Genomic DNA, 22799 nt, shown 5'->3' on the forward strand with positions numbered 1-22799 from the left:
AAATTTTGTTTTCAAGTCTGAGAAGCCAGCACCCCATCGGGGTAGAAGTCTGCTAAAGTCTGTATTTCTGCTTGTCTCCACTCCTCTGTTTTCCCAAGATGTTAAATGTGTTGGCACAGAGTTTGCCCATAAAGCCATATCGGCTATGGTGTCATAGTGTGTAAGTTGCCTTGCCCTTTTCCAGACTTGTATGGCTAGCCTGTGGATGGGTAGTAGTGGAGTGCCCTCAATATATATCAGAAGGCAGTGAGCCCCAAATAATGACTTGGATGGTTTTCTGAATTGGGCAACGAGCCTGGGACTACCCAATGATCTAGATATTTAGCAGGTCAACTGCAATAAAGGTAAGTCAGGGAGTGCCATACTGGTCACACACACACACACACACACACACACACACACACACACACACACACACACACACACACACACACACACACACACACACACACACACACACACACACACGTTGGAGTGTAGTTCCGAGAAAAACCTCTTGGAAACAGACAACGCAGCGTGCTGTAGGATATACAAACCTTTTGGTAATATGATCATTTTCACTAAGTTTATGCGGCCAGCTACTTGGAGGGTTAGCGACATCCACGCATTGTACTTCATTCTAAGGAATGCCAGTAGGGGTCAGTAATATGCCGTAGGGTGTGTTGGTGAATTGTTGTAACCTGTTGGCATCATGTGATGTGCAAGTCTCAGTGGCCGCTTCTGTTTGGAAACCACCTGCTTGAAGCCTTGCAGTGGTGAGGTGTAGAGTAATTGTCAGTTGTAATCTTGGTCTTGTGATGTAAAAAATGGGAACAAATTATAAAAGCCTTAACTTTTTGGGAGGTGTTTATGTATCCCAGTTAAAGGGGATATATCACTGTGATGCACATTAATATTGATCTTTGTCTTGGCAGCTCACAGCTACCTGAAACGCCCTTCTTTAAGGAGTGGTGTATTTTTTTTTATAGCTTTTGGCCTAAGGCAGGGGTGCACAACCTTTGGCTTGATGACCCTCAGGTTGTGCCCCCCGTCCTGCTGCCTGCAGCTTCAAGTGCGGCAACAGGGTGCCAATTTTATTACATTTTTACAGCTATTTGCTAAAACTGAATAAAACTTGTGCATTAAGCGCACTCCTTGAGGACCTGTTCTGCTGTATAGACTATCAAGGACCTGTGATGATATAATCACATGACTGTCCACCTTCTCCTTTATACCGCCTCGTGCGGAACAGGGCTACTCGTTAAGAGGAGGAACTATAACTGGAAGCAGCAAAAGGCGACCTAGAACTGATGGGAGGGGGACTAGAACTGGGAGCAAGGAGGGGAGGGGGACTTAGAACTGGGGGGGTAGTATTAGTAGTTATATTCTTTTCACCTCTGGCAGCAAAAAGGCAGGAATCGTCACTTTGCAGCAGATAAGTATGAATACCAGGCTCCAGGCGGGGCACAGTACTGGGGTCTACCAGAGCCCCTGCGTGCAGGAAGTTATTCACAATTACTACCTGCTGCGTGAGTTCAAATTTTCATCATTAATATTGTAGTCTGCTCTCGGCTTTACTTGTGTACAAATGCAGTATTATGCAATAGTGGTTTCTGGGGGGAATTTGCGCTGTACTGTAATTTTTGGCACATCTTAGCTTTTGGTTAATAGTGCAACCACCTGAAGGGTAGAGGTATGACAATGCGAGAACGGTTGTGCACCCCTGGTGTTAGAGGTGATCTTCAAGTTCACCATGTGGGACTGGTGTTGTCTGCCTGACTCTTCAAGACCCATTATCACAACTTTATGGTTTCCTTTTTTGTAAGAATTGGCAAGGGGACTCCATCTTTTTATTATGCTTTTATTAAATATTAGTTCACTGCTAATATAAAATTACTTTTACATTTTTATATAGGAGGAAATCGCAGTTCTGGTTCCACCCCCAACGATAAAAAATATAACAAGACGAGGAAAAGAAACATCTTTGAAGCCTACATTTCTAAGGAAGAGGCCTCTGCTGGGTTGAAGAGGGGAGAACTGATTCAGGTCTGTAATAGCTTGTACCTTGCACTTCTAAGTAAACTGTATGTAACTTTGTTTGATAAACCTGCAGTACCCAGAATTCAGACTGACCACAAGGACAGAATCTTGGTAACATAATGCACAAAATCCCAATATTTGTACATGGTCCATGTTTCTCTGACCAACGGCAGTCATGTGCCGACTACCTTATGGTGCAATCACACGCGGTATGCCCGCCCAGCACTGGAGAGGAGGAGGAAGTGTGGCACCATACCGCCACCAGGTGGCCATTTCAGTCTATGGCAGTGGTGGCGAACCTATGGCATGGGTGCCAGAGGTGACACTCGGAGCCCTTTCTGTGGGCACTCAGGCCATTATCCCACCTTCACCAAACAGGACCAAATCCACCAAATGTTCCTGCAATCCCAAGCAACTTAAAAGATACTGCCCTCAGAGCTATTTTAAAGCGACATTTCATTGGCAGCTTGAACTGCCGAAAAATTGAGAATGTCATTGGACAGAACTGCATTGTCTTTGGAGGTCCTCCTGCTGGACCCACCATTCTTCCTGGAGAGAAAATTCTAAATTTGCCCACTTTCTTTCAACTCTATTGGTGGCCTTAAGAGAGCCAATACAATTGAATGTTGTAGAACAGTTAGCAATAAGTTACTGCTAGAAATGCCATGTTGGCACTTTATTTTAAATAAGTGGATTTTGGTTGTAGTTTGGGCACTCGGTCTCTAAAAGGTTCGCCATCACTGGTCTATGGGGACGCATGTGCGGCCGCATATACGTCCCCGCAGACTGTTGTGTGAATGGTGAATTTGCCATTTAAGGCTTTGCATGAAGCCTTATAGAGGAGGCGTAAAATCAAAGTGTAAATGTACCTTCAGCTAAGAATTAAGAAATGTACTTTCCTGTAATTCCTCAAGTGACACAACCCACTGGTTGAAGTACTATATTTGCTGCCAATTTTAAAACAAGCATTTTTGTATTTTAATATAGCACTACAACAGTGTCTTCTAAATTTGACACTACTCCCTGTGTATCGAAACAAGTGTTAAAGTTAAACGGTCATATCCATAATTTTGTAATGTAAAGCACACAACCTCATTGTGGGCAGCAATAAAGCTCCTTTCTACTGCTTGTTACATGATTGTATGGGATCAATGCGGATTTGTGAAAATGTGGCCAACCCCTTTGACACATAATTAATACAGTGGATAGAGTGCAGGTTACTTGACTGGACATGTCATTTTATGTTAAATTGCTTAAATACTTTTGCTCCAAGATAAGCTATCAATGCAGACAGTAATCTGAACATAAAGTGCAAAAATGTGGGTGGGACCTGTGTGTAGAGATACCACTGACAAGTCAATGCTCATGGCTTTGTGGCGACTCCCAACGTGTGTGTGTGGTCATGTCTTTCTATGGGTTTTCAGTCTGTATTTAACTCTCAAAGGGGTTGTGACAAGCTACTGACCCCCTTTCACAGTTCTGCAAAAACTGTTGACCTAGCGATGACACTGCCTGCTTTTGCAAACCTACAGCTTAGACTAGTAAAAAAAAATAAATAAAAGCCTCACAAACTCGGACAAGAGTGACATAATTTGTGGTCAAGTGGGAGAAAGCTTGTGTTTTTTTTTTTTTTTTAACAATATTGACCTATTTATTGCACAGTACAAAAACCTATTCCTATATCTTCATCAGTTTATGAAGATGTGGCATGCTAGGACCAACGCATCTCCTCTGCTATTATAATAGGTAGGCATGCCATTGCATTTGTGGCATAAGGATGTTGGCTACTTTTAATGTAGCGCCTATGAACTGAGATTTGTGAGCTTGTCCCAGAGTTCCCACTTACACTGGGCTGATCTGCAGCAGATTTTATTTGCAAAAAATATAAAGTCTGCCACAACAACAGTCAACATTTTGGGTAAGGTAGGCAGCCAGGTAATGAAACTTGGCTGTATTGCAATCTAGTTTGGATGGGTAGGGAAACTACGGCGCACTTCGGCAGGACATTCATCTTTAGGGCACATTCACTTGATGCGTTGCATTGTTTCTTTATGCTTTCTTTTTTTGACGCATTCAAAAGTCTTCAGCCTTGATCACATGCTGAGGTTACATTGCGTTTCCATAGCATTTGCTAAAATGCAATGTAACTTTTGCATGTGATCAAGGCTGAAACCTTTTAAATGAGTTAAAAACATGTCAAACGCAAGGTGTTAAGATGCACTTGGACGACTGGGGAAAGGTCAGCATGCAGCCTTTTGTCGGCATTCTGAATCATTTCAGTAGTTTATAGAAGTAACACTTACATTATCTGGCTCCCTGACGGCAGCATTAAAGGATTCTCCAGGGATGACTGCTGCACCCTGTCTGCTCTTGCATTCATACACTCCTCCACACCCTCCCCCCTCCCCTGCCTGCTAAATGCAAATCACAGCAAGTAGAGAAAAGGACACACAGGCCGCAGCTACCCCCTCCCTGGGGAGTCCACACACTGCTGGCAGGGAGCCAGGTAATGTGAATTAAACTTGTACTGAAATGATTCAGAATACTGACTAAGGCATTTTTTAAGACTTTGCATAGCCTTTTGCTCCAGTCACCAGCTAAAAATATTGCAGGTCATTTGGGGCGCACAGTGAAAGCCCTGAAATCCAAGAAAATGGTGCATATTTCACTGCATTTTTTTTCCTGCTTCCCAGTACACAGCATGGAATTAGTCATTATGAAGTGTAATGTGTTACACAGAAAACAAGTCCTCACACAGCTCTTTACATGGGGGGGGGGGGGGAAGAGTATGAAAGTTATAGATCTTTTGAAGTTAAGGAGTGAAAAATGGAAATGCACAAACAAAAGGGCCTGGTTGTTAAGGAGTTAAAGGGAATATGTCGCCTTGGCCCCTAGCCAGGCATTGATGTTTCTCTGGTCTCCATGTCCTGCAATCACAACTTTGAGCCACCATCTACGTGCTCCACGGTTTGACACTCAGAGGGTGTTGTATCCAGGATTTAGATTATTACTGCCTTTGATGTGTTTTTTATTATTGAATATCTGTTTATACTTGGATTGGGTCATCAGTGCTGATGTCTTCTATATCCAACGTGTGTATAGCTACTACACACATCTAATTTCTACAAAATTCTTTATTAAATCCAGCATTTTATACTTCCAAAATATGATGCGTAAAGTCTAAATCTGGGATTAAAAAAAAATTTGCCCCAAAGCTCCATTACATGTGATCGCCACACAAATCCTACACTTGTGGTATTGTCTGCAATGACTTTTACAATAAAACTATAATATTAAACCTGTGCAATGAACACTATTAAAAAGGGGGACAAAGGTATGTTTATTGATCTCGTCCCAAAAACTGTTTTTGATCACTTTTTCAAACGCCTGCTGCGACACATCCCCACTGTTGGCTCTGTTGCATATAGTTTTAGATAATCCATCTCTGATCCCCCGGATATTTATTACATACACCATGATTCTAGTGAAGGAATCACAATAATAGAAAAACTAACATTTCCATAACGTCCCCCATGACGGCCCACTAGGAGGATGACCCTTGACCTCTGTAGGGACAGGAAGCAGAGAGGTTAAAAGCCTCCCCCCCACATCCTCCCGCCAGTGTCTTCCTGTCCCTACAAGGGTCAGGTCAAGAGAGGGTCTCTCTCCTCCTAGGGGGGTGGGGGGGACGTTTTAAAAAAAAAAAAACGGAGAAGGATCTCCATACTTACCAACCTTACCTGGGGTTACGCCGACTGCGGTCCAAGTTCCCCTCCGGACAGATCCTCGGTTAGCCCGGCGGCTGCGGGCTCTCCCTGGACGGAAACATCGTCCGGCTGGCGTCCTCTCCGGCGGGCTGGTCCACCAGACTCTCGCGCGGACGCAGGGAACTACGTTTCCCATGATTCCCCCTGATCGATGACGACTTCCGGTCGCAACCGGAAGTGACCGCGGACCAGGCGCGGGACGCAGTGGAGGCCACCGGCAGGGGGATGGGCTCCCCATGAAGGTATTTAAATCCTCAAAAGCGGGTAGTCAGTTGGTCTGAGGTCTATGACTTGTTTCTTTCTTGGCTGGCCGTCCCAGACATCATAATGGCTGATGAGGCAGACTTGGGCCTACTCCACCCCCCGGTGCACGTGAGTGGTGCTGTATGGCAACATATACAATTGTTTTTTGTTGTGAGCTCCAAGTCATTGTCTCCTTGCCTTCCTTCCCTAGGAGCAAGTTTCTAAGGGGAAAGGCAAGGAAGAGAAATCAGGAAAGTCTGAAAAGAGTAGAGAAAAACCTGAAAAAAGCAGGATTCCTGTTAAAAAATGCAGTATGTGCTTCCGTACCCTACTAGAAGGCTATAAGAAACCGATCTGCAAACCCTGCATCGAAGAATTTATGCGGGAGGAGAAAACGTCTTTTATGGACGAACTTAAGTCCTTTATAGACAAGAAAGTGGTTTCTTCAGTGGCGGCGGCTACGCAGGGAGCCCCCCCACATAAGAAAGCTCGGATAGTATCGGCCTCCTCCTCAGAGGAAGAGGAGGGGTGCATTTCAGACTCTCCTTCCTGCTCTCTGGCGGGAGACCAGGATCATCAGGATCGTGAGCAGGCAACATGCTCCCGCTACTTATTCCAGAATGAGGATCTGGACGATCTTCTGAAAGCCATGCGAGATACATTGAACCTCGAGGACGAGGAACCCCCTCTTTCTCGTGAAGATGAACTATTTGGGGGACTCAAAGCCAGGAAACAGCGTGTTTTTCCCCTCAATGATACCCTTAGGGGACTAATTAGTCAGGAATGGAGAGACCCTGAGAGAAAAATCGCGGTCTCTAAGAATTTCAGGAAACGCTTAGTCTTCGACCCTGAAGAGTCAAAGGATTGGGACTCGTTCCCCAAAGTTGATGTACAGGTTTCCAAGGTCTCTAGGAAGATGGACCTGCCCTTTGAAGATTCGGCTCAGTTAAGAGACCCGATGGACAGGAAATCTGAAGCTCTTTTAAAGAAAGCATGGGAAACTTCTATGCTAAGCCTAAAGTCGAACTTAGGAGCCACCTCGGTGGCAAGAACACTATATTTCTGGCTGGGGAAATTAGAGTCCCATATCCGGGAGGGTACTCCCAGAGAAGACTTACTGGAAAGCATACCATTGTTAAGATCAGCTACTGCCTTCCTTGCTGACGCATCTGCCGAAGGAATAAGGTTTGCTGCAAAAGAAGGAGCTCTTACCAATGCCACCAGGAGGGCCTTATGGCTGAAACAGTGGAGCGGGGACATCCGCTCTAAATCCAAATTGTGCAGCATTCCTTTCTCCGGGGACTTTGTGTTCGGACCCGAATTGGACGCTATACTTGAAAAGGCGGCTGACAGAAAAAGGGGATTTCCAGAGTCCAAAACAATACCCAAGAAATCTTCCTTTCGTCCTTTTAGGAACACCGGAGAGACTTACCGTGGCAAAGGTAAGCAAGGACGGTGGAGTTATCCCAAAGGAGGAAGGGGAAGGGGTTTCCTTTTCTCTAACCTCCCAGAGGGTCCAGGAAACAAGAAACAATGACGCCAGAGTGGGGGGGCGTCTCCTGGGATTCCTATCCCAGTGGACAAAGGTCACCTCGAATCCCTGGGTACTGTCTATCTTGGAATCGGGCTACAGGATAGAATTCTCATCACCCCCCCCCTTCTCCAAGGTTTGTCGCTCCCTTACCATCTCTCTCACTCTACACATTCCTTCATTTGGCAGGAAGTATTTCATTTAATCCACATGGGAGTGGTGGTGCCGGTCCCTCAAGAACAAGAAAAATTGGGATTCTACTCCCCGTTGTTCCTTGTCAAAAAACCAGATGGATCAAATCGCCTAATTATCAACTTGAAAGAGCTAAACCGCTTCATCGTTTACAGAAGATTTCTCATGGAGTCGGTAAGAACAGCTACCCAACTTATTCACACAGACTCCTATATGTGCACTTTAGATCTAAAAGATGCATATTATCATGTACCTATTCACCCCTCATCTCAGAGATTCCTAAGATTCTCGGTTCTCTCTCCCGAGGGCTCTGTCTTACACTTTCAATTCCGTGCACTTCCATTCGGTATCTCATCGGCTCCAAGGGTCTTTACCAAGATCATGGTGGAGGTGGTAGCCTTTTTAAGACTACAAGACATATCAATCATCCCTTACCTAGACGACTTGCTAATTATAGGGAAAGACAAACAAAAACTAATTTTGGCAAGAGAGTCTTCCCTAAGAATTTTAACAGAGTTGGGGTGGTTAATCAACCTGAAAAAATCAAGTTTAGTACCCTCCACTCGAAAGACCTTTCTAGGGATCATTCTAGACTCAACTCACCAAATGTCTTTTCTTCCTCAGGAGAAAATATCCAACATAAAGCATCAGATTCGTTTATTCAGACGGAAGGACTCTGTACCAGTCAGACAGGCGATGAAGATCCTGGGGCTCCTCACAGCATGCCTACCTGCGGTCGCCTGGAGTCAGAGCCATACTCGGATCCTTCAGAATTGGATCCTAACTTTCTGGAACAGGAAGTCTTCAGGTCTAGACAAGAAGATCCGGATTCCTTCCTTTGTAAAGAGGGACCTGCTGTGGTGGATGGAATTAAGGAACCTAGAGAAAGGGGTATGTTGGCACCACCTCCCAACCATCACCATAGTGACGGACGCAAGCAGCTCAGGCTGGGGAGCAATCCTTCCTTCCCACTACGAGCAAGGGTCCTGGACTCTAGCCCAAGCAAAAAACAGCTCAGACTACAGGGAGTTAAGAGCGGTCTGGGAAGCGCTAAGATCGAACACAGCCTATCTGAGGGATCATCATATCCACATTCTCTCGGACAACGTCTCGACAGTGTCCTATTTAAGGAGACAAGGGGGTACAAGATCCCCAGTATTATCGAGTCTGGCTCGTACCATCTTCCAGTGGGCAGAAGAAAACATCCTTTCCATCTCTGCCACTCATTTGAAGGGATCCCTAAACAGAGAAGCGGATTATCTCAGCAGGAGAGAAATCCTACCGAACGAATGGTGTCTCAACCAGGAGATCTTCCTACATCTAACCAGCGTCTGGGGCATGCCCCAAATAGACCTATTCGCCACGAGGGAGAATTCAAAATGCCAACAATACTTCTCTCTGGAGGCCGGCGAGTCCAGAGACCACTTGGACGCGTTCAGCCATCGTTGGAGCGGAAGTCTCATGTATGCCTTTCCCCCCAATTCCCCTAATTGCGAGAGTACTCAGAAAAATCTTGCTCGACCGGTCAAGGGTGATCCTGATCTGCCCAAACTGGCCAAAAAGAAGCTGGTACCCACTGTTGAGGTCCCTATCTGTCCAGCAACCTTTTATTCTACCGATTCAGAAGGACCTTCTATACCAAGGTCCGATTTTCCATCCCGATCCAGGAAGACTCCGTCTGGCGGCTTGGATCCTGAGTTCGAGTTCCTAAGGTCCCAAGGTCTCTCTCGGGCTGTAATAACTACGTTGAAGGCAAGTAGGAAAAAGGTTACTTTCGCCATATATCATAAGATATGGAAAAAGTTTGTGACCTTTTGTGGGGCTAATCCCCCCTCTCAGTCTAACCCAAATATTTTACAGGTACTAGACTTCCTGCAAAAAGGACTAGAAATTGGTCTTTCTACTAGCACTCTGAAAGTCCAAATTTCGGCTCTGAGCGCATTCTTCGACCATCCCCTGGCGGACCACAGGTGGGTCAAAAGATTTATTGCTGCTGCAAATAGAATTAGGCCTCAGATTCTGAAGCGGGTTCCCTCCTGGGATCTCTCCCTGGTTCTGGATGCTCTCTCCAGACCTCCCTTTGAGCCTTTAAAGGACGCTAGTATAAAAAACTTAACTTTAAAGACTTCCTTATTGGTAGCTGTGACTTCAGCTAGAAGGCTGGGGGAACTCCAAGCCATTTCTATTAGAGAACCCTATATGTGTATTCTCCCTGACAGGATAACTCTGACTCTGGATCCAAGCTTTGTTCCCAAAGTGGCGTCCAGGTTTCACAAGAATCAAGAAATAATTCTTCCATCATTCTATGGGAATCCTTCTTCAAGCAAGGAATTGGAGTGGCATTCCCTGGATGTAAGGCGCTCGGTCTTAGAGTACTTAAAAGCTACAAAACCCTGGCGCAAAGATCACAATCTCTTTGTTCAGTTTCAGGGGAAGAACAAAGGGGTAAAGGCATCCAAAACCACGATCGCCAGATGGTTAAAGACTGTCATAGCCTCTTGTTACACAGAACAGGGGAAAGAAGTTCCTCCTAACCTTAAAGCCCATTCCACCAGAGCCATATCCGCCTCCTGGGCAGAGAAGAGGGGCGCTTCTCTTGAACAAATCTGCAGAGCTGCCACCTGGGTTTCTTCGTCCACCTTTGCAAAACACTATCGGCTGGACTTACCCAACTCACAGGATCTCGCCTTCGGTCAGAAGGTTCTCCAGGCTGTGGTCCCACCCTAACTCTACTAATTTTGTAGATCTCCTAGTGGGCCGTCATGGGGGACGTTATGGAAATTGTGAATTAGACTCACCGGTAATTCGGTTTCCATCTAGTCCTTCATGACGGCCTATATATTTTTCCCTCCCATGTTTCTTTCACTTTATTGAAAATTCTGTATGTGATTCAAAGAGGTTGTGACTCTTCAGTGCAGCACAGGGAACTAACGTGGCTGAATGAAAGGCTTTTGGCTAGGGTCAGGAAGTAAGAGTTCTCCTTACTTTGTCGCTGTGTAGGCATCAAATTACGTCCACATGTGGGGTGTTTTCATGGTCGGGACAAATTGCATTACTAATATTGATGGGTTTTCTCCCATCTTTTCTGAATGTGTATATTTTATCACTAAATGACTATTGCTGAGAAAAGTAGACCGTTCTAAATTTCACCTCCATTTAGTCTTAGTTTCTATGAAGCTCTCAAAGGGTTAACAAGCTTAGTAAAAGCTTGTTAATGGTTTAACAGGTGAATATTCGAAAATGGAGTGATTGTTATATTAAAGCTCATGTAAAACAAAAATGATACCCAAAAGTCTATTCTTAAATATCCTTGATAATAGCGGAAACCGTCGTTCAGTTTGTAGTAATTTTTTAAAGGTTTTTATATATTTTATGAAAACCTAAAGCGGACATATGGGAATGATAGTGTGTGGGTTTTTTTACATTAAAAAAATTGGTTATTTACCACAGACCTGAAGTACAGGTCACAAAAAAATCTGTCACTTTTAAAGTATTCAAATCTTAGTGGGTACAGAATGTCTACTCCTTTTCATCCTTTTGATCTTGTCATTCCCAAGAAGACTCATGGCTGTAACAGGTTTTTCAACCTACATCTAGGGTTCGGCTGCCATTCTTCCTTGCAGATCCTCTCCAGTTCTCTCAGGTTGGATGGTGAACGTTGGCGGAAGCCATTTTCAAGTCTCTCCAGAGATGCTCAATTGTGTTTGGGTCAGGGCTCCGGTTGGGGATGGTCAATTGTTTTGAAGCCTCTGCTTTGTTTTGGCTCTGTTTTTTGTTTTTTTTTTAGGGTCATTGTCTTGTTGGAAGGGGAACCTTCGGCCCGGCCTGAGGTCCAGAGCACTCTGGTTGCAATTGAAGGAAAGTTGAATGAAGCCAAGTACAACCTCTTCCAGTCTTCTTGTCCCCTGCAGCTGTAAAACACCCCCATAGCAGGATGCTGCCATCACCATGTATCACTGCTGGGATTGTATTTGGAAAGTGGTAATCAGTGCCTGGATTTCTCCACACATATTTGTTGGAATTAATACCAAAAAATTAAATCTTTGTCTCATTTGAGCAGATAACCTTATTTCTCATAGTCTGGGAGTTTTTTGTAAACTGTATGCAGGCTTTCATATGTCTTGCATGGAGAGGCTTCTGTCGGCACACTCTCGCATAAAGCCCAGACTGGTGGAGGCTGCAGTAATAGTTGACTTTGTGGAACTTTCTCCCATCTCCCTACAGCACCTCTGGAGCTCAGCCAGTGATTATGGTGTGGTTCTTTAAAGGGAACCTGTCACCAGCTGCACGACTGTTTAATGCACCCTATAAAAAGTATACTTAGGGCTTTAATTGTTGTCTAAGCATGTCCTTATAACGATTCTGAGCCAGCCTTGTGCTGAAAGATCAACTTGTATTCACAGGCAGGCAGCAGTCTAGGCCACTGGGTCATAAAAACTTTCGTGTACCTGCGCATGTGTGGCCAGTGTCGGTACATGACGACATGGTGTACAGCGGGTGGCAGATGCACAGTGCATGTTTCTCCCCCTGGATACACACAGGGCCAAAGTAGAGATAAGAGCACTGCACATGTCTGAGATTTGAAATGGGAGTGCAGGAGGACAGGGAGGAGCGGGAAGTATTGGCTCAACTGAAAGCAGTAGGTGGGGTTTTCATGATGCAGTGGCTTGGAGGTTGGGGTGAGCGCTTGATTGCTTTACACTGAACCCCACCTGCTTGCTACTTGCCCTTGAATATAAGTTGATATTTCAGCATGTGGATGGCTCAGAATCATTATAAGGACATGCCTGGACAACAATTAATACACCCGATAAGGTACAGCTGTGTGGCTGATGACAGGTTCCCTTTTACACTCATAAAGTCTCCTTCTCTCTCCTACCGCTATATGCCCAAAGCACAGAGCTAATACTGTGTGCTGGCCAGGATTTACAGTGGAAGCAAAGGTGGAGCGAGAGGAGGAGAAGGGAGGCCAGGGTGAAATCTTAAATGGCACGTTATCACATGCTGTGCCATCATGCCTTATGGTATACCATTTATAATGCAGGCTCCCTCCCTTTATATTTTCTCATTTTGGCATCTCTCCCTTGCAGCATTCCCATGCCTCTTGTACTATGGGTGATTTTGCAAGGTTTCTAGGAAGTTGATTCTTTGTATATGGCAGCGCGAGAAGACACTAACTATTGTAAGATTGCTGATGTGCAGTAGCAGTTTAATTTAGTCTTCAGTTTGTATTGCAAGTAAATCCAGCTATTTGACACGACGACCCCCTAGTCCTCACTGGACAGACCTCCACTCCTCACCACCCCGTCCCACTACATGAAAACATCTGTTCTTTGCAGATGGGAAATGCAGCTCAATCCAAATATGAGCTCACAGCGTGAAATGAGCAACAGGGTAAATAGGTTTTTGGTTGGGAAGGATATTGGACCCATCTGCTCTCAGATATATAAATTCTAAGTGTGTTAATTGGCCGTTAAAGAGAAGCCAGAGATGAATCTGAATATTACATTTCTTATGGAGAGTTCAGTGCTTAGCCTTGTGGTATCTGTTACTATCTCGACTTGTGTAACCCTATACTGATACATCCCAATCGTGATGTGACTTTTCCAGATATTCCTGAATAGTGGTGCAGCCTTTCTTGTGATATCACAAGTGTTTTTCTAGTTGGTAACATGAGCTATATTTTTCATATTGTGTGTGTAGCAAATGTCCCACAGGTGGAGTAGAAAAGGTAATTCCCTCCGCCTCCCTTGTACAGTTTGGGATGGATAGAAGTATTTGAAAGTCTTTTGGGTGTACTCTGTATTTTGTATTACAGCATGTTGATTTTTAGTGGCCTTGAGCCCACAAATCTGCTAAAAGACCAAATCTAGCAAGTCAAACAAGCAGCTGCAGGCATGTGGTCTGTCAAATCTTGGGCGAACTTCTGTTTGCTGTCTTGGAAACGCTGAACCCGCAGATGGGTTGAAGTGAAACATGTGTCAAACAGCCAGGATAAAATAACCACTCTAGGAATATACAGCTTGATCTGGTGGGAACTAGCACCTGAATTATTATTACTTTTTTTTTTTTAAACATGATCTCATAGTGCAATAGCCTAAATAATAGAAACTTCTTTTGGATTCTGTGATTGGTTTGTCACTTCTACTTGTCATTCCAGCACACACCCAGGTAGGCTGGAAGTTATGCAGTGGTATCTGTTAATTTTCTGAGTTTTTGTATGTAGAATGTGAGGTATTCCTTCAAAATAGACTGTCTTCAGTATGACATGTTCTTTAAAGTGCATTACGGATATGGCTTATATTTGCTGCGCTTCTCCTTAATCCAAAGTACCAATTACAGGCTGTCCCCTACTTAAGAATACCCAATTTAGACTCCCCCTAGTTACAGACAGACCCCTCTGCCCACTGTGATCTCTGAAGCTCTCTGAATGCTTTACAGCTGATCATTGCAATCTGGGACTATAGTAAAGTGTCTATAATTAAGCTTTATTGATAATACTTGGACCAATTACAGCAAAAAATTTTAAAACTACATTTGTCATTGGGGCATAATTTTTTTTTTATTTTGTCTGGATCTGCAATTACACAAAATATAGTTTTGACTTGCATACAAATTCAACTTGAGAACAAACCTATGGAACCTCTTGTATGTAACCTGGGGACTGCCTGTACCTTATCTTCTGTTTGACTCCAAGTATCGATCCCTTCTTTTACTGTGTACTTTGATACAGTTTTTAGGATGTTAATCTAGTTGGTCCCACTAGTCTTGTTGTAACAGTATTGTTTAGTGAAAGTATTTCTTGCACTGGTCTTGTGCAGATGCTACATTTGCTATGTCCGGTTTTGGATAGGTGCTGAGGCCAAAGTTTATATATGCAGGCGCCCAATAGGTCTAGTGTATTGCCTGCACCTTTCTGCTGAGCTAGTTCGGATAGGACTTGTGCAAACAGCATGAGAAATGACAAGACTTCTTGAATTATGGTATAAGGTATAACATCTGTCAGTTGTATGGGCTCAGGTCCATTCATTTTGTATCCCAGCTTGGTCATTCTCAAAAGGAATTTTTTATCTTGTCTACTTTAATAAAATAGTATAAATATAGTGCATGTCTTATTAGGTATTTGGTCGTCCAAAACGATTCATGTATGGCAATACAGAAATATGATGCATGTATAGCGAGTAGATTGGTACCTAGATATAGCTGTACTTTCACAAACTGTTGCTATATCAGAGATGTGTGAATTAGGGTTTTGCAGAAATGGACATGAAATTATGAATTTTATTGTTTGGCTTAATTTTTGATGCAGTTCACTTTTTTCCTTTTGAAGCCACTCCCCCTTTTTGTCAAACTAATTTTAAGTGTCTGAAAACATGCTTAAATTCCTAGTTTCTCCTAGTTTTTTTTCTGTGTAAAGTGTATGCCACATTTGTGACTCTTCTGCTCTGTGATGGTCTCACATTAAGTGTATACCAGGCTTCAGTACATACTTGTTAAGGTGGTTTTAGTCTTAGAATTGGGAATTTGCCACTCACACTTTGGTTGCACGATGTATTGAACTTTGAGTACGTTTTTGGTACCAAGTCAATCTGTTCAACATCCGGATTTCCTGTGGTTTGATACTGAGCATGTGACCAGTTCCACCAATCAGAGATGAGTAGAGACAGAGGAAGGGGGTTGTGTGGCTCTTGAGGTAACTGAATGCAGTTATAGGTGTCCCTTTTCTCAGTACCACTGGCTTTTTCTTGTTCAATGCATTTTAAATTGTATAACATACAAAAGTTCTGGGCACAGGAATTGTCATTATGCATAGGCTTGCAATGGGAGTAGACAAAAAAAATATCACCAGTAATAAACAAGAGAAAGCAATAATTACAAACTCTTATTACAAGGAATAAGCCAAAACGGTGTTAGCAGGCTTAGCCCACTCATAATGGTATACATGGAGCAAATAGGGGTGACCTAAACGAGAGAGAATCAAGAGGCCACAGAAGGAGAGAACAATAAGGGGAATTGTAGGGAACAAGAAAATGCATTGGGACAAAAGTAATGTGAAGAGAGAAAAGATGGCTATTGGCTTCATGGTCATATAGGTAGAAATAATAACTTGCCAGAACGACAGGGCGGCCACAGGAATAAAGTTAACTCCCTGAAATCCAAGGGCTGAACTCCACCGAGCTATAAGTCAATCCACGGAGACCAAATCGTAGTAAACCCAGAGATCTGTAAATCTACCAAGTGCTCCGTGGCTCTCCTTTACATTCTCATAACGTGGTTCATTGCCTCGTCCCATTGGGCTCTAGTGGGCGGAGCTGTATATTTCCATGGTCTAGGAATAATCTGTCTACTTGCAGACATAGTGACTCAAACTTTTTTTTTTTGTAAATTGAGGAAATGGAACCAAGTGGCATAGATAAAAGTGCAATCTTGGTTATGGACGGAACGTCAGCAGACCAGTTTATTATATAGATCAAACACTGCCCCCCATAGGCCCATAATTCCAGGGCAGTACCACTGGCTTTCTAATGTCCCTGATCGGATTTTCTCAGACCAGGGTCTTGGTGGACTCTGATGGCACATGATTCTACCCACTCCCTGGACCTCCTACTGTAATTTCTGGCAATAAGCAAGCCAGAGAGGTAAAGCACCAGGGCTGAGCAGATTAAACTGATCCTGAAATGTTTTATGGGTGCTGCTACAGACATCTGCATAAAACAATGCAAATTCATTTTAACCCACTCAACCCTGGTGACTGCAAGCCCCATAGCCCTGTAATTTAATAATAAACAATTATTAAATAATAAAGTTCTCTTTAATGAGGCGTGGCAGTAGAGGGGTCAAATATTTGCCTTGTGAATTATCTCAGTCGAACTCAAGAAGCAATGCTTTTTAAAAAAAGCTAAAGGACCTCTACCACCAGGATTAAAGACTGTATAGAAATGAGCCTGAGGGGATCCAAGCTCCATTAACACCTGGAGCCTTTCAGGCTCATTTGCATACAATCCTTCATCCTTATGGTATATGTCCTTTAATCTTATCTTGTTTAACAGTCCCTTACTAGCAAAGACGCAGTCTGACTTTTGATTCTAAAGTCACTTACTTTGCGTTTAGAAAACACAAAAGCCTTGTGCAAGCCCTGCCCTTTTGCGTTTAAAAATGCAAGCCAAAGTCAATGTAAATGCCGGGTTTTTTCCTTTTTCTTTAAAACAATTGTATATCCCTGCAGTTGAGTGTGATTTCAGAATATCAGGTGATGTAGACACTGGTATAAGAGCAAGTAGGTCAATTCATGGCCAGGCTGGTGGTTTGAGAAAAGGATGTATACCTGGGAACTATTAGTGCATGGTCAGGATGGGTGTTTTAACACAAACCATAGTACTGTGAAAGCAAACACAGTAAGGCACTACATTCATACATTGTGTGCATGTTTATTTACATGTATAATGTTGACATATAGATCAGACATCACACCTACATACACACGTAGCGCACTACATGAAAACACAAACATCAGAAACGTACATAATTTTCAATGTTTCTGATTTGGATGAGGACACTAACTGCAGAGCTGAGTAGTAGCTGGTCCTGGCTGACATGTGCTTCCCTGCCCCTCCCCGGAGCTGCTACAGTAACCGACTCGGCACAGAGCAAGAAGCTTCTCCCTCAGCTCAATGCTGCCGAGTGCCGATACCCCTGCCTCCCGCCTGTCTACTCTGCTTTTGGTCATGTGACCGGTGCCTGTACGGCTCAGCTGAGCTTCGGTCACAATCTTCTATCGGCTGTGAGCTACAGCAGTGACATGAAGAGGCTGCCGCTCCATGCCTAGACAGATGAAATGCAAACTTATACACATCAGGAGATTTTCGAGGGGTAAAACTGCCTCTACATGCGTCAGACGCTTGTAGAGGCGTTAATGCCATCTCTATTTGATGCCCTACCATTCTGCTGTGTCGGGGTATTGGGCTCAGATTCTTTGTTCATTTTTTATTTGAAGTGGTTTGTAGGCCTAAAAATGTGTGAACAAACGCCGCAGGTTTCCGGTAACGCTATCCCTCTAACACTGCAGCGGGGTACAATGTAATCGTCGGACAGCTCGCAAAGCGGTCCAAGGTGCTTCCTGTTCCCCAGACTGCCCCGCTCGCTCCGCCGCCCGCCACACCATAGCACGGTGGGCACACGGCAGCGTGGGGAGAGGGGGTGAGTGCTGCTCACCCCTGCCCCTCTCCATAGGAACTTATGGGCCATGGCGCCGTAATACGGGAAAATATAGGACATGTCCTATCTTTTCCCGGGCTACGGAGCGGTATGGTGCCGCACGTGTGCTGCTCCTGTACCATGCCGTGAGCCCATAGAAGTGTATGGGGGACGTATGTCAGCCGTATATACATCTCCCGTGTGTGTGTGTATATGCAGCCTAACACTGCGGCGTTTGTTAAAGCACTAGGAGCTGCTTACTTTAGTAAGCGGCTCCAAGTGCCGAAATTTTGGGTGACAGGTCCACTTTAAAGGTAGCAACTTCCATTGTGTCATGGTCTGCTTGGTTGTCTGACTCGGTCCACTACTTGCTTGACTCTTTGGTAATTTCAGTGGATTTTGCCCTGCTTTTCTGGCCATGGCATAAAACGGACAAAAGTTATCCCTTTTTGTAACCTGGACTTGACAAATGCACTTTTGGCTGGCTTTGTCCAAAAACCTTTTATTCTGTTACGATCAGTTTTTATTTGCATTTATTTATTTTTTATTTTTTTTAAGGTGGCTAATCATGTGTATCTGCTTATCCTTAGGGTGCCCTTAGGATCAACCCCAAGAAATTTCATGAAGCGTTTCTGCCTTCACCGGTAAGAATGTGTTTGTTTTGTTTGGTGTTTTTACCAAGTTTTCAAACTAAAGTTTGTTTCCACTGTATGTACAAAAGTATTAGAATCTATCATTTAAAGGGAACCTGTCACCACATTTTTACAAATACAGCGAGTGACAGGTTCCCCTACAGCCCTTTCAACAAATTGACACCTTTCTTTTACATAAAAAATTGTTTCCCTTTTACAGTTCCATAAATCAACTCTTATTTTATCCTACCTGGCATCAGAGGGTGGGTGTCCTGTTTGGCCCACCTACCACTCCTCCTCATGCCTTATGCCTCCTTACCGTTAAACACTTCGTATCATGTGACCAGGGTTATGTCATTGAAGGTCTTATACCCTTTACATTTGCAGAATGTACCCCATATGTTTCTGTAGTCTTCTAGTAACCCTTCCAATATTTTCCCTTTAAAGAGAACCCGTCCGGCAAAATAACCCCCCCTAAACTAAATATATCTTCATTAACTGCCATTAGAGAGCATTGCTTTTTTCCCTTCATTATCCCTCAACATGCCTGTAAACCCAAGCAATGAGGTCCTAATGCTGTATGCTAATGACCTGTGAAATGTCCTATGAGTCATTAGCTTATTCAAGCTGTCCAGCTTATTCATGAGTGGGAGGCACTGCCACACCCCCAGTGCATGAAAGACAGCCTGTATAATGGTGATGCTGTATAATGATGTGCTTCCTGGTGCTTGTGGCCACACCCCCTGCAGTCTGTGTGTGTGTGTGTGTATAGGAGAGATACAGCAGCTCCAGGCAGCCATGTTATAGCAGAACCTGTCAGGTACTTGTGTAGCGGATGTCTGTGTATTAGGAGGATGCAGCATGTCAGCAGATGCAGCACACACTAGCAATTCTTTACTATACATGTGAATATGGAGGCTGCTCAGGGGCACTATTGTAATAACTTCTGTGTTGTCAAAGAGGCAAAGACTCAGCATACAGGTTATAGGGAGATCAAACTGTAGATTTCTAGACTTCGGTGTGGTGCTCTAACTGTAGTGACAGGTCATTTACATAAGCTTCGTGGTAGGAAAAAAGTTGGCACTCACCACCTTTGGTAAAATTATTTTCTTTATTGATCCATTTACAGGAGAGGGTAGCGAAGGAGGATGCGTTCTTTTATCAGGGACGAATTGTTTCGCGCTTTGTGTGTTATGTATGGTAAAGCAAGATTAAGCACTAACCAGACGAGCAGGGGGAGGAGAGGGCGGGGGGGGGGGGGGGGAAGCAGGAGTGACATCACTGCCTCTGACCATGTGACCAGCCTAATTTACATAATAAAGAAAAGATGATTTTACAATGATTAATGTATGAATTGACTAGATAAAGGCTGGGATGGAATCCTTGTGAGCTGCTCCAACAGGTAGTAGTGACAGGACAAGTGACACAGACCTGATGGCAGGTGTCCTTTAAATGTGGTAATGTGAGAAGTATGTGACACAATATTTCCTATAAGTAAATAGAACTTTGTCTGTAGTTGATCATTGGCAGACTGTCCCCTATTTGAAGGGACACAGAGCTCCCAGTCAAAATAAGGGGCGATTCATTGTCAGCTTAGAGGAAACTGTCATACCGTGATTAAAGGGGTCAAATATGCTAACCTGAATATCTGGAAAAATTGCTGCAGCTAAGGTACGGGACCTCACTGGCAGCTTTTAGGTCATATGGGGAGGACTTGTAACCGTTTAATAGCAGGCTTTATTGGATTGGTGGGAAAAATTTGTCCCACTAATGTGTTGAAGTGAATAAAACCTTTATATTGGGCATCCCTTTAAAGTTGTATTGCTGCTTCGTTTTAATTGGGCTGAAGAGCTCTAGAGGGAAGTTTCCAGTGCTCCAGATTGCCTTGAGTTACCTTGCCCCTTCAGTAGCGTACGTTCTATGGTTCAGCCCCTCCCGCTTGAAAGTGGAGGCTTGGGATGGATTCCATACAGTTGCATCTGTCCTCCATAAGCCATTGTGGCCTCTTCTGCGCATATATGTTGCTCTACAGCTGGACAGAAAGGTGTATCTTGCTATATTTATTCCATTCCGTCTTTCTAGCTGTGAAATTTATTGTGGAGGATGGTCTGTTTAAAATGTATGTGTGTGTATACACACACACTCTGTAATATTTAGTGTTTATCTAAGTCACATTCTCATTTTAATATCAGAAAATGCAGACTAGTTTCTTAAACTGCTGTTTTGGGACCACCACTTGGTGTAACTGGACTCTTTTCATGTATCCCTGCTGAGAAGTCTTCATTTTCCAGTGAATTAAACTAATCTCCCTTGAAGCTATTCTGCCATCTATTTCTGCTCTGTTTCGGTAGCCAATTTACAGTGTTTATTCAGATATAAAGTGAAAGACCTATTTAATTGACATATCCAATTTAAACAAGATGATATCGCTGGTTCCCACAGAATCCTTCACTGGGGGTTGATACACAGGAGCTAAAAAGTTGATGACTGTGAATATAGTATTTGTTTGGTGGTTTTCTGCTGTGTAAATCAGTGTTTGGTTATCAGTTCTTCACACACAGGTTATGGTACATGATACTAAACACTAGATCTGTTTTAGAGGGTTATGTAAAAGTATTTGTATTGCTTTCTTTTCTGAAGTGTGTGCCTTTACCACAATGCAGTAGATAATATTTATTTGCTGACGGTGATAACAGGGGTGAGTCATTATGTGCGTCTATGAATAAAGGTTTTCCATTCTAATTATGTCTCATCTGTCTTTGACCCCATTATTGGTGAGTTTGTAAAGCCTCTAGGGCTAACCTTATAGGGGCGTGAAGAATCAGAATAAAATCACCATGTGCAAAAATCTGTTCCCTGTGGTGGCCCTCTCCCTCGATAAATAGGTCTGCAGTCTTTCTGCATCAAGTCATGGGAGGCAGCACATACAGCTGCTGTAACTCTTGTCCCAATCTGATTGTTTCTGCTTTCCAGAGTCTCAAGGAACATTATGTTCCATATACTCGCTGAAATGGTCTTGTCTCTTGTAACACTTTGAACACTTTTATGACCAAAACCAGGTGTTAAACACTGTCCAATTGAAGATACCTGGTAGTGTAACTCATTTGTGAACCTGGCTACTCATTAAGGCACTTATTGTACCTTCTCATGGGGTGGCATAAGGGTGAAGTTAATATATTGTATGTATACTTCTGGTTTCAACCATCTACTTAAGACCCATATTCATGGTTTTTCTCACTCTGAAATCAGAAGTGCCTGGATGCAGGGAGAGAGCATTAGTTTTCCGTACCATTGCCCTTAAACTTAGACGTGGGCCAAAATGTTTGGATACTTCCACAAGCTTCTCATTCCTCCTGACAGAACTGGTGTAGCTGCGCCATGTTTGTAGGCCACCTTGTTTGCACCTGCCCATAAATAGGAATAATATCAGGGCTTTGCGATGGGCAGCCAAAATATTTAATATTTCCGCTTCGTCCCCCATGACGGCCCAACCTGGAGGATGCCCCTTGACCTCTGCAGGGACAGGAAGAAGAGAGGTTAAATGCTCCCCCCCTTGCATCCTCCCGCCAGTGTTCTTCCTGTCCCTGCCGAGGCAGGACAAGAGAGGTGCCCTCTCTCCTCCAGGGGGGGGGGGGGACGAAGTAAAACTTACGGGTAGTCCTGGCTGGCTAAATCCCGGCGGGCTGGGGCGTTCGGTCGGCCTTGTGTCCTCCCTTTCGCCGCCCTTCCAGTCCGTTCGTCCTGGCCGCCGCTCCGCGATCCGTGTGTGAGCGCGCGGCGGCCGAAAAAACTACAATTCCCGGCGTCCTCGAGGTCCGATGACGACTTCCGGTCGCGACCGGAAGTGGCGGCTCACAGGACCGCAATGCATCCCTGGGAACGGGAGCACGGCGCAGGCGAAGTCTACAGGGGGATGGGCTCCCCATTAAGGTATTTAAGGTCACCTGGAGCAGGTAGTCACGCTGATCTCAGGTCTAAGATCTGTGTGTGACGCTGCGGTGCTGGTTTCCTGTGCTGTGTATTTCTGAATTTTCCTGTGCGCTTCCACGGCTTTTATGATGGCTGACGAGGCAGACCCTACCTTCCTGCATCCTCCGGTTTCTGTAAGTGGGATTTTGTGCAGGTTTGGGTTTTTTACTGTGTGTAAAATAGCGGGTCATTTATTATCCTCCGCTTGCCCTTTCAGGAGAAAGACCAAGGGTCTAAAACGAAAGGCAAGGA

The 22799-nt window shown here is 44.1% G+C and overlaps 1 protein-coding gene across 4 annotated transcripts in view; it reads left to right on the forward strand.

The window, feature by feature from the left end:
- DIS3L2 (DIS3 like 3'-5' exoribonuclease 2) overlaps positions 1-22799 on the forward strand; it is a 228516-nt gene that overhangs the window by 10906 nt on the left and 194811 nt on the right. For all 4 annotated transcript variants that reach the window (XM_072142472.1, XM_072142473.1, XM_072142475.1 and 1 more), the window contains 2 exons: positions 1895-2025; positions 18537-18590. In XM_072142472.1, coding sequence (XP_071998573.1) covers positions 1895-2025; positions 18537-18590 — 185 coding nt within the window. The remainder of the gene's footprint in view (positions 1-1894; positions 2026-18536; positions 18591-22799) is intronic.

This window comes from Engystomops pustulosus, chromosome 3, assembly GCF_040894005.1.
Source record: "Engystomops pustulosus chromosome 3, aEngPut4.maternal, whole genome shotgun sequence".
Classification (NCBI taxonomy): Eukaryota; Metazoa; Chordata; class Amphibia; order Anura; family Leptodactylidae; genus Engystomops; species Engystomops pustulosus.